Consider the following 12,646-nt stretch of genomic DNA (forward strand, 5'->3'; position numbering starts at 1 on the left):
CAGGTTTAATCTACTATTTTCTACACAAGGAAATGTCTGTACCAAGTCAGGAATATGACAGTTATTTTCCTTTTGTTTTAAGTATTTGAGCTTTTGATTGTGCCATTTGATAGGGGACATCCTTTTGAACTTTCCTTGGGGTTTGGTATTTATGTTATTTACTTTTCTTTGATGTTTAGCTTTGTGGCATTTTTTTTGTGTGGTTATGAAACCAATTTGATGTTTAAGAAACATCTGTGACAATTATATTCATTTTCTATAAGTCACCAAAAAAAAATGGACGGTTTAAATAGGCTTCTCCACTTTGAAGGGGGGGGGGGGGAATCTTCAAAATCTGTTGTGTTTGTACTAGACTTAGAAAACTGTAATGTCAGAATGAAAAATTTAAAGTCAAGTGGACATTAAAAATATGTTGAAATTCTCTTTTACTCATCAGATTTTTTGTCCGAAATGACAGGAATTTTCATTGGTTAGCCATAAATGTGATATCTACTCACTGATTTCTTCGCTAGTGCTTCTTGTTCTGGTGTAAGTTTGTGTGAGTCATGGGAATCACCGTACGTCTTAGCACTGTTTTCTGGGTGGAGTCCTTGAACCTTTTAAATAAATTATAATTACAGTAATCAGATGTTTCTTCTATTGCTATTTTCAGTATCTTCTGACGACCTTTCTATGGAGTTTACATTATGTTAAGAAAAATTCATTGAATCCTTTCATTGCCAAAAGAAGAAATATTAATATATATATATATATATATCAGATGTAAAAATAAAACTGATTAAGAAACTCACTTCTTAATTTCTGTCTTGCGATAAAGTTAATAAGTACATTCATAAACAATTTATTAAAACATTTCATACAAGTTTATATGGAAGATAATTTAATAACATTAACAAACTCTGATAATCTAAAAAGATTTGTGAAGCTGTCAACAGGAAGTGATATCAAAACAGTACCATCCTTCAAATTCTTTATGATAACAAGAATGTGTCCATAGTACACAGATGCCCCACTCGCACTATCATTTTCATTTGTTCAGAGGACAGTGCAATTGGGGTCCAAACTCTAATTTGGCATTACAATTAGAAAGATATTATCATAGGGAACATGTGAACTAAGTTTCAAGTTAATTGGATTTAAACTTCATCAAAAACTAACTTTGACCTAAAACTTCAACCTGAAGCGAGACAGACAGATGGACGAACGAACAAACCGACGTACCAATGATTGATGCATAGATTGAATTACATAATGCCCTAGGTGTTTTTCTTTTGTTTTTTTTGTTTCTATCTTCTTGTTTGAGGTTATCCATAATTGTAAACTATTTTCCAAGGTGTACAAAACATACATTTTTTCAGACCCCACCACCCCTCAAAAAGTGTATATCAACCATTTTCTGATTTTAAGACAAGTATCAATACTTTCTAATAAAAAGAAGATCCTGTCTTTTATAGTAGATTATTATAGAAATTTGCACCAAAAATAAACTGAAACATTATCTGACGAAAAATTCCGGAAAGAAAAAAAAAAAGCATAAGATATGTAGATTTGTTATCCCCCTCCCAACCAGTGCACAGTTTGTACACTTTGGAAAATGGTTGACAATTATCGATGACCCCTTTCTCGTTTTGATGTTATTTGTACATGTTTGCTCACATTCTTAATTCATGTAATTTCAAATGGTTGTTTTCATAAATTAATTAAATTAATTGACAATGAATAATTAGATCATGTTGGTAAAAAACAGTAAAATAAAATATTCTTATGAAAAGATATCGAATTTGTGCAAGTCATAGAAACATACAATCATTTTCATGACATTTCTTCCATTCAAAATTTTGTACCATCTTTAAATCCAGAGGGATAGCATTAGACCCAGCATGACTGAATAAAAAATAACAATATATCACTTTTCCAAAAAAATACTAATGCAATAACACTTTTTTATCTTCTGTTTACAGTCCGCCTTTGAAAACATTGTTGGACATGTGACTTTTTCTAAACCAATCAAATTATTATAAATACTTACAAGATGAGGATGTCCATTGTTTTCAATTTCCATACCTTCAAGCAGGTTAGATTCAGGGTCATCAGGGTCAATATTCTCAAAGGGAAAAAGTAGAAGAAAAATCGGTTCAGTATTCTTTTAAAGTCATATGAAACCTCAAATTAAAAAAAAAATGATGCATATGTTTTTTATAACAAAATGGATAGTTTTCATTATTAAACTTATGTACATATACTTTTTTCTGAAGAAAATTCTTTAATTTGTCCACATTTAGAATAAGTTTACTTTTCTTTAATTGCTTGCTTCCAGGAAGCAATTCACAGACATATTTTCTGTATGCAAAGTGACCTTAGCGTGAACCTTCACGTAAAAATCTGGTGATCGCAATACGCATGGATCTGTCACTGAAACAAACTATTATCTGATTGTACATTTTAAACACGTGCTCAATATCCATGCTTTTTTGTTGATTGTTTACAATAAGGTGACAATTGTTAAACTTTGGAGTACAAAACACGGCATTTAATGAGCTGCCATATTTGTATAAGCATAACAGAGAGAACAAAAATTGACGATTATAAGATATATTTGCGTAAAAAATGATAAAATCGTGCACAGAAGAGTAAGTTTATGATATATATACATGCATTGGTTCAAGAATTGGATAAAGATAATTTTTCACCAGTCACTCGTTTCATATGACTTTAAGCATTATATCTTTTTCTAAGACATTTTTTTTCCAATTATATAAAACAATTATAAAATAAATCGTCCCTGGTCTAGCAACATCAACAATGATACAAGTACAGACCCAAAAACTATCCGGAATATTTTTCACATAATTTCGGTCATTTTGATATAACTTAAAAGTTGGTGCCCTTATTCAAAAAGATTGTCAAAATTACATTACCCCATGAGTATGCTCATACTCGTAGCATCAACAAACTTGTTTCACTGTTGCATCCTAAAATCGATCAAGAGCAATTAAGGGAAGGCAACAGTTTAATATAAAAATGATTTTAATGACTCAAAACGATAATTTTCTCAGTCATCTGAAGTCGAAATTCAAACCGGATGTTATGCGACAATACTAAAACGAACAATTGCGGACTCATTTCCGGGATTAGTTTTGTTTATCAAATTCACAGGAAATCATCGGCTTTTCAATTTTTTAACTTTGATCATGTTGATAGTGTAAGAATATTAATGAAAATAGTTGCATTTGCTTTATTTAGCATGAATCATTTTAAATTTTACGATTAAGTGTCTAATTTACAGAAGAGAATTTCAAGCATGCATATTACAGAGTAAAAAAATTCGTAAGGGTTCCACGGAACCCGGTGTCTCGCCTACTTTTTCTGTTAATCGCAGACTCAACAAAAATGAGGAAAAACATCAATAAAAATTTCCCTCACGATACTGTCTTTTGATTGAAAGAAGCTTCCAAGTTTGGTAAAAAAATCCAAGATAGTTTATGAATCTAATAAATGTTTTATAAACTTTAACTGCAGACTGTATGTAATGTTAACTGGAAGAAAAACTAAGTCCATTTATAAGTAAAATACGGAAAAAGTGAATATTTTTTTTTACAAAATTTACTTCTGAATAATATCTTATGATCAGAAATAAGCTTTTGTCTAAGTTTGGTAGAAATCCAGGATAGTTTAAGAACATTATAAAAATTTTAAAAACTTAAACCACAGAGTGAATGTTTTGTTTCTGGCAAAAAAACTAAGTCCATTTATAAGTAAAATACGGAAAAGTGGAAATTTATTTTTACAAAATTTTCTTCTTGATACTATCTTATGATCATAAACAAGCTTCTGTCCAAGTTTGGTACAAATCAAGGATAGTTTATGAAAGTTATTAAAATTTTAAAAACTTTAACCACAGAGTGAATGTAATGTTTCCTCGCAGAAAAACTAAGTCCATTTATAAGTAAAATACGGAAAAAATGGAATTTTATTTTTACAAAATTTACTTCTGGATACTTTCTTATGATCATAAACAAGCTTTTGTCCAAGTTTGGTAGAAATTCAGTATAGTTTAAGAAAGTTATTAAAATTTCAAAAACTTTAACCACAGAGTGAATATTTGTGGACGCCGCCGACGACGACACCGACGACGACGACGCCGACGACGACGGAATGTAGGATCGCTTAGTCTCGCTTTTTCGACTAAAGTCGAAGGCTCGACAAAAAGCACGTGTGTTAGTAGTAAAAAGGTACTTTTTTCTATGTAAATTAAATCAAGTTTTAATTTAATTTTAAATCATAATTGACAATTGTCTTAGCCGAAAAGTAATTAAATAATGAAGACTGCTGGTATAGAATTTTAATTTCTTTTGCTGAGTTCACACATAATTCAAATTCGATTCCCATTAACTAATTCGATTTAGTTTAATTTGCATTTGAAACATTTTACGTCCTAACGTCAATTCTAATTGGAATTGCAATGCGAGTCAAATTAGCTAAACTGTCCAAACGAGGTTAACTTTTAATTCGTATTAACAAAAGCATATTTCTAATGCGAATTGGATAATTCAAATTAGCCAATTCGAATCAATTTGGATTAAAAAAAAGAGTGTGTGAACGTGATTGGCGAGTTCGATTCGAATTCAATTTGAATTAAATGTACGTGTGAACAAGGCATTAATAATATTAGTTCTGAGCTTGTGATTAATAGCCAGGTGTGAATTAAAAACACAGGTAAAGAGAGGTGTCTTCCCGATTGTCCCACTTTTTGAAATTACAGGTAAAAAGGTAATGAAATTGTGTGGGACAATCGGGAATATGTTTATGGGACAATTGGGAACTGTTATAGTAATGAATTTGTTTTTATAGCGTGTTGCAGTTAATCAAAGGTTACTGATCAATGTAACTTATAAAATATGAACAAAATAAAAACAAATAATAATATTTACATATTCTATTTTGTTCATAGAAGGTACAATTGAAGTATCATATAATATAATATGATGTCTTTTCAAAAATTTAAAAAAATTTAGTCTAAGATGCATATTTTTTTTAATTATATTTTTATTGACTTTGAACTAGCGGTCAGTACTCTATGTCTTTATTGTGGTGATGTCCCAAGCTAGGACCCTGTAAGTCAGTGGTTGTCGTTTGATGCCGTGTAACATATTTGTTTTTCGTTCATTATTTTGTACATAAATTATGCCATTAGTTTTTTCGTTTAAATTGTTTTACATTAGTCATTTTGGGGCCTTTTGTAGCTATGTGGTAAGGGAATTGCTCATTGTTGAAGGCCGTATGGTGACCTATAGTTGTTGATTTCTGTGTCATTTGGTCTCTTTGGGAGAGTTGTCTCATTGGCAATCATACCACATCTTCTTATTTCTTATGGAAGTCTGGCTCTTCTTTATAATTGGTGAAGAGTCCTGTTGACTGCAAAAACAATGGGAAAAACAACCTTTAATAGTGATTCTTGGAAAGGGTGACCAGGAAAAATTCTAGACAGCAGCAAATTTAGAGAAAATAGTAGGGGGTACAAGAAATGATTTTACCAGAAGCATGTGCATCCCATATATTTTTTTTTCTTTCAAATTTCTCAAATATGTGGTTTTTTTTTCAATCATTTATAACAAAGAAGTTGAAATAATAAGATTTGTGTTCTAAAAAAAAAGAGAAAATTCCAAAATTGACAATATTGACAGAATGGTCAATTTGACACAAAAAAAAGCAATAAAATTTTATAATACTTTCTTATATTAGCACCTACTTCTATTTTTTTTAAAGTTAGATCTATTCAAACTGGTCCACTCTATCTTTATTGAAAGTATGAAAAAAAAAAGTTTAATTGTGAAACTGTGATTTTTTTCATGATAATAGCCCAAATATGGATAAAATTTGATGAAAACTGGGAATATCATCAGAATTGGGTACATTCAAATGGCCGTAGCAAAAATAAGTGCACCACCATATGATTTTTTTCGTTACCAATTATTTTCTAGAGTCATATATTAACCCCAAAAATCAGGTTAAGAAAAAAAGTTTAATTCAATACCTTAAAAGATATATTTCATAAATCAGAAATATTATATTTTTTTAATCAAAAGTGTATCAATCTTATGATTTAAAACAATTTTTTTTTTATACTTTTATAAAATTAATATTAAATGTGCAATAATTAATTCTTGTTTATTTAGCAAAACAAACAACTGTTACCTTGTTTATCTAAGAACATTTTACCACATAAAATAATGTGGGACAATCAGAACTTTTCATGTGGGACAATCAGAACTCTAAAATTTTAAAAAGTGGGACAATCGGGAATAAACCCCTAATAACTATATTAATGCCTCGGGGAAGTATTGGCTAATGATCGCTAATCTCTTTAGGTTTATTCCCGATTGTCCCACTTTTTAAAATTTTAGAGTTCTGATTGTCCCACATGAAAAGTTCTGATTGTCCCACATTATTTTATGTGGCATTAATATAGTTATTAGGAGGGCCATCAGGATTATAACACTTTACTGGAGTGGCAGTTTAATTACAGGAAATAGATAACAAAACAAAATTATATTCAAAATGGCGATTTTGAAACTCGATCAACGAATTCGAAATGACCGAAATTTTTTCTGTTGAAAAATAAAATTTTTCCTAAATCCCAATTACATATTTAGGACAAAATACTTTCAGTTTAGGACAAGACTGGCAAATATGACAGTTTCCGGACCCTTGGGTAGGACCTAATAATTAGCGTTGGTGGGGTCAGTCAGACACTTGTTTATGCCTTTAACATAAACGCTGCCGCACTGACATATTCTTAATACCTCTGGTTCAGGTAGTTCTCCATTTGATTTCCTCCATTCTTTCATCTTTTTCTCTGCCAACAACCTTTTCCTATGTGTAAGTTTTTGCATGCCTTCTTCCATTTTCCTTGCATAAGACTTGCTAGGTCTGTCAAGATATCGTTTCCCATATCTTCCTTGTCTGACCTAATAAAAAAAATACAATTTGAATGAAAAACATTTATGTATAAAACTTACAAGAAATGTTTCAAGAAAAATAAAAATCTTGTAAAAGTTCTTAATATGTGTTCATGGGTCAAATAATTAAACTGGTCTATACATGTATGTTGTCCTATTGTGCCGGCCAAATTTTTGTGAAAAACAAATGAGTAGGGGCAATATAAGTAGATATAGGAAGATGTGGTGTGAGTGCCAATGAGACAACTCTCCATCCAAACAACAATCCAAAAAAGCAAACCATTATAGGTCAATGTACGGCCTTCAACACGGAGCCTTGGCTCACACTGAACAACAAGCTATAAAGGGCCCCAAAATTACTAGTGTAAAACCATTCAAGTGGGAAAAACCAACGGTCTTATCTATATAAAAAAACGAGAAACGAGAAACACGTATAAATTACATAAACAAACGACAACTACTGTACATCAGATTCCTGACTTAGGACAGGTGCAAACATTTGCAGCGGGATTAAACGTTTTAATGGTACCAAACCTTCTCCCCTTTTCTGAAACAATAGCATAACATCACAACAAAGAAAAACATACAATAAAATATCAATTGGCAGGCTTAACTCCATCAAAAACGTAAATTAATACACTATGAACGAATAAATTTGATCTGCGATATCTGAATGTAAATGCACAGTTAATAAAATATTAGGGATAAACATTCAAGGCCAAAAAGCAAACAAACAAGTCCAAACAAAGCCATGGCAAGACACCACTGCGAAATATTTAACTCTACGAAAATTATCACATTTGAAAAAAAACCCGGTTTTAATAATACAGGTAAATCTTGAAGTTTATACAAAATGTAGTAATTGAAAATTAGAAGATATTCCAAATAATCAAAGCTGGTATATAGACAAGTTCCATATAAATACAAAATAACAAAAAAAACATTATCAACAGGTCGAATTAACAAGAAAATACGACTTGAGAGTACTCGCAAGGCCTTTATTTAACCCAAATATTACTGCAAATTTAAAAGTTATCATACATATTCTGAAATAACTCCAAACTAGACTGAGGTACAAGGTATTCAGAAAATAAAAACAAATTTCAATTTGAATGAGTAACCATGGCAACAAACATAACTGAATTTGCATATTTTGTAAAATTTCTTGATTTCCATGTTTTTCATCAAATTTAAGTATGTTTTAGATTGGGAAAGTATAATGTGCACACCCAAGAAACGACTTTGTATTAGATGTGATTATGTCAATTGTTATAATAAAGCTTCCCTTAAAAAAAAAGTTTCTTGGCTGCGCACGATGTTTCCACAAAGAAAATAAAGATGGAAAACTGCATATATTCTGTATTTTTCAATTTTTTTGTGAAAACTGTACATATTATGACGTACATGTAATTGTGACGTTATCCGGGTTGGTTCAATATGGTAGCGGCTACATAGGGCTGCATAGATTTATGACTATTGAACGTGAAGCTAGCCTAGCTTCTACGTAGCTCTACACTAAGCCACTATGATATTGAACGCAACCCAGGGTCATGTTCAATATCGTAGCTGCTATCAATATCTATGTAGAAACTAGACTAGCTACACGTTAAATATTCACAAATGTATGTAGCCCTGTGTAGCCGCTACGACATTGAACGCAATTAACCCAGGTTTAAACGTGTTTCTAGCCTAGTTTCTACATAGATGTTGATAGCAGCTACGTAGCTGCTACAATCCTGAACAGGGTCAGATAATCAAAGCACTGTAATGCAGATAACCAAAAACCAAGGCAAACATCATCATTGAAGCTGTGGCAGTGTTGTTCAATTTGTTATTAACATTTGAAAGAACAAACATTAGACATTCGTATATTGTACATTTATGTTTGTTCAATGAATTGAATATTAAGGCAAATTAATCAATAACTTGAGCCATAAATGAAACTTATTATAGGCCCAGAAATAATTCAAAAAATAATTAAAGTAAATTCAATTAACCTAGACTAATTTTTTGCATCAATAAAATTTAATAAATAATAAACAAGAAATAATTGTAACAGGAAGCCGTTACGTAGTCTCCCAAACAAAGCTCCCATTATTGTCCTTCCAATGGTCGCCTGACATTGGGCAAAGTCCAGTACATATTGGTGTGGTCTAGTAAAGTAATATGCATATATGATGCCTAGGAGATTGACCCTGTATGTCATTCAAATCTTTTTGAAATGATGAACAGGAATAACTATGGTTTAGGAGTGGGTACCTAATCCATTTCTCAAACAGGAGGGTGTGGGATGACCACAGAGACTCCCCATATATTTCATTTGATTTGTTATATTGTCCCATACATGAATATATATGGTTTAGAGAGGGGTGTCTCAACCATTTTTAAGTTCTCAAACAGGAGGGGGTGGGGTGACCTCAGGGACATCTCCATATATTTCATTTGATTTGTTATAGTGTCCCAAACATGAATATATAAAGGGGTGGGGATCTTGACTGTTTACGAGTTCTCAAACAGAAGGGGGTGGGGTGACACCAGGGACTCCCCGAAATTATTTTCATTTGATTTGTTTTATTGTCCCATACAAGCATATATATAGTTTAAGGGTGGGGATCGCAACCATTTACAAGATAAAAGCACATTTTCAAATTGAAGGGGGTTGGGGATTATCCCCAGGGACTCACCCTTTATATTATTTTATTTGTTTTATTGTCCTGCTCTTATTACTGAAGACCATGTGTGTCTATTACTAACTGTTTTCGAGAAATAGTCTTTCGAAAATTTAAAAAATAAAATCCCATAGGGTTCTACAGTAAACCTCTCCCTTCTTTAGGCCCCTTAAATACCCCTAAATAGACCGCAATACACAAACAAAATATTGATAACTCCACTAGAGATTTTAGTCTAACATGTTATGGAACCCAAGTAAATCTGACAAGCAGTCGAGTTGTCTTCTTTAGACGGTTCAACTGGAATCGGTCCGACTTGTCTCAGGGATGAGTTGTCCACATTACTTAAAACATCTCATTAATGTCTATTTCCAAATCTGTTTCGTGACCTCGTTTCATTCATAAAACAACAACCTTATTTGGCAAGATAAGTTAAAATTACCGCCAACTTAGATAAATTTATTTTCTCTATCAAAATATTTAAATTCAGCTTCCTATATTTTTTAGGATCACTGTATTTGTCAAAGTTGAAACATGGTACATTGTTTTATAAATATACTTAATAAATGGCTATTATTTATTTTGAATTTATTTACCCATAAAACTAATTTTTGACTCTTCACATTGAATAATCCGCGAAGCGGATTATGTAAAATGTGAAGAGTCAAAAATTAGTTTTATGGGTCAATAAATTCAAAATAAATTATTGCCATTCATTATAAATAAATTTCTATCAAAAATAAGGCTCAAAGAACATTTTATATTATTTATATTAACAATAACAACGTACACACATGTTGGCGTATGAATACACAACGTCAGAGTGGGCGTGTCGCCATAAAAATTGACAACATTGAAAATAAAACTTTATACTATTAACCAATCAGAAGACAGTAAATACACCAAATTTATTTATATTAGTGTGTCTTTCTTTTCTCTTCGTTGTAATCATTGATTTAATTGTATTCATTGATTTAATTGTATTCAAATAATTGTAATCATTTTGTAATCATTTGTACCAAATTTACCTTGTGATTATTCTGCCTGTAGTGGGCGTCTTTAATTGACAATAAAATATATTTGATTTGATTTGATCAATCATAGAGATTTGTTGTACATGAACAATATCCTAAGCCAAAAGCACAGGGGATAATACACTAAATAAGGATTTCTATTGAGCACTACTTCCTATGTGTAACTTCAAAACTTTTGGGTGGTTCGACGATCATTTAAGGTTTTTGTGGTTATATTTTTTGTATTCCAGAATTAAAAGTACATGTATGAAAAAAGCGCCCAATTAGTTATAAATAACATAATTGCTAGCTAGATAATAACAACGGTACCTATTTCAGCATTTATTGGGTAGAACACAAATCTAGGGTGCTCGCAAATGGCAGCATAACTGCCTAAAAATCTTGATGATTTTCATTTACATTTCTAGACCCTATGCATGTCCAAACATTATGTGTCAATTTGAAACAGTACTCGAACATTTTATTTTCTTACTACCTCCATCTCCCTTTCTTCGTCTGGTTCCTGCATGGTTTTCTCCCATTCGACATCACTGGGATTATGTGTCTCCTATAAAATAAAACAATCAATGTACATTACAGCTGACCTGTATTTTTTTTATTTACAACTGCCTTACTCTAATAATCCAGTTGTTATATTAAGTCTTAGAGCATTACAATCTCAGTAGGCATCACTCATTGGGGAAGACTCTGTTTATAGAGGGCGTTGTATTATTGGAGTTAGCTCCTACCCTCCAATCATGGTCATTCATATTAAACATTTTTAAAATATTTAAAAATTACAATTTCTAATCCACTTATATAATAGAAGATGCCCGTGAAATCCCGGTACAATTGGGTATGCCCGTGAAATCCCGGTACAATTAGTTAAGTGTGGAAACAAAGAGTACCAAGGATTCCTGTGTTTACACATTAAAAGAGGGAGGGTCCCAGATGTATGAACCTTTTTTATCTATTAAAATCTCTCCAGATATTTCTGTGTATAAAGAGAGTGAGAGAGAAGGAGAGAATCAGAGAGACAATAAGAGATTTTCAAATTATTTACTGGTATATTTTTTCTTACTAATAGTAAAACAATAGTCTTTTGTTGTTATATATTTTAAACCCTGTAACACTTTAGTCTGGTGGTGCTGAAAGGATGATGTAAAATCCTGAGTATTGAAAAAATTATTAAAAACAAAAAAAAAACTTTAAAAAAAAAGGTAAAATATCCAGATATATTGTTTTTTTAAATTATTTGACATTGATTATTATTGTAAATTAATTCTAGTATGTTAAAAAAAACTGTAATGAAACTGAACACTATATCACTTAACAATAATGTTCAAATTCCCCCCTTGGAAACAATTAAGCACTGTTCAAGTCAACGTTCTGTTCGAATTGTGACTGTTAAAATCGAGTTTGTGTGTCCAAATAACCCCCTCTTGGAAATTCCTGCTGTATTATGAGTACTAACATATTTATGTTAGCAGGATCCCTACCCCTACCCTGGAACAGTGGTGTTATACATGTTATAGTACTTACATATTTATGTTAGCAGGATGCCTACTCCTACCCTGGGACAGTGGTGTTATACATGTTATAGTACTTACATATTTATGTTAGCAGGATCCCTATCCCTACCCTGGGACAGTGGTGTTATACATGTTATAGTACTTACATATTTATGTTAGCAGGATCCCTACCCCTACCCTGGCACAGTGGTGTTATACATGTTAAAGTACTTACATATACATGTTAGCAGGATCCCTACCCCTACTCTGGGACAGTGGTGTTATACATGTTATAGTACTTGCACGTTTATGTTAGCAGGATGCCTACCCCTACCCTGGGACAGTGGTGTTATACATGTTATAGTACTTACATATACATGTTAGCAGGATCCCTACCCCTACCCTGGGACAGTGGTGTTATACATGTTATAGTACTTACATATTCATGTTAGCAGGATCCCTACCCCTACCCTGGGACAGTGGTGTTATACATG

At 31.9% G+C, this 12,646-nt stretch overlaps 1 protein-coding gene across 1 annotated transcript in view; it reads right to left on the reverse strand.

Moving 5' to 3' along the window:
* Nucleotides 1–12,646, reverse strand: part of LOC143046495 (MAM and LDL-receptor class A domain-containing protein 1-like) — a 139,175-nt gene that overhangs the window by 94,362 nt on the left and 32,167 nt on the right. Inside the window, exons 3-6 of the mRNA XM_076219652.1 lie at nucleotides 11,138–11,209; nucleotides 6,804–6,968; nucleotides 2,030–2,104; nucleotides 498–596 (exon numbers count right to left, since the gene is read on the reverse strand). Coding sequence (XP_076075767.1) covers nucleotides 498–596; nucleotides 2,030–2,104; nucleotides 6,804–6,968; nucleotides 11,138–11,209 — 411 coding nt within the window. The remainder of the gene's footprint in view (nucleotides 1–497; nucleotides 597–2,029; nucleotides 2,105–6,803; nucleotides 6,969–11,137; nucleotides 11,210–12,646) is intronic.

Source organism: Mytilus galloprovincialis, chromosome 9, assembly GCF_965363235.1.
Source record: "Mytilus galloprovincialis chromosome 9, xbMytGall1.hap1.1, whole genome shotgun sequence".
NCBI lineage: Eukaryota > Metazoa > Mollusca > Bivalvia > Mytilida > Mytilidae > Mytilus > Mytilus galloprovincialis.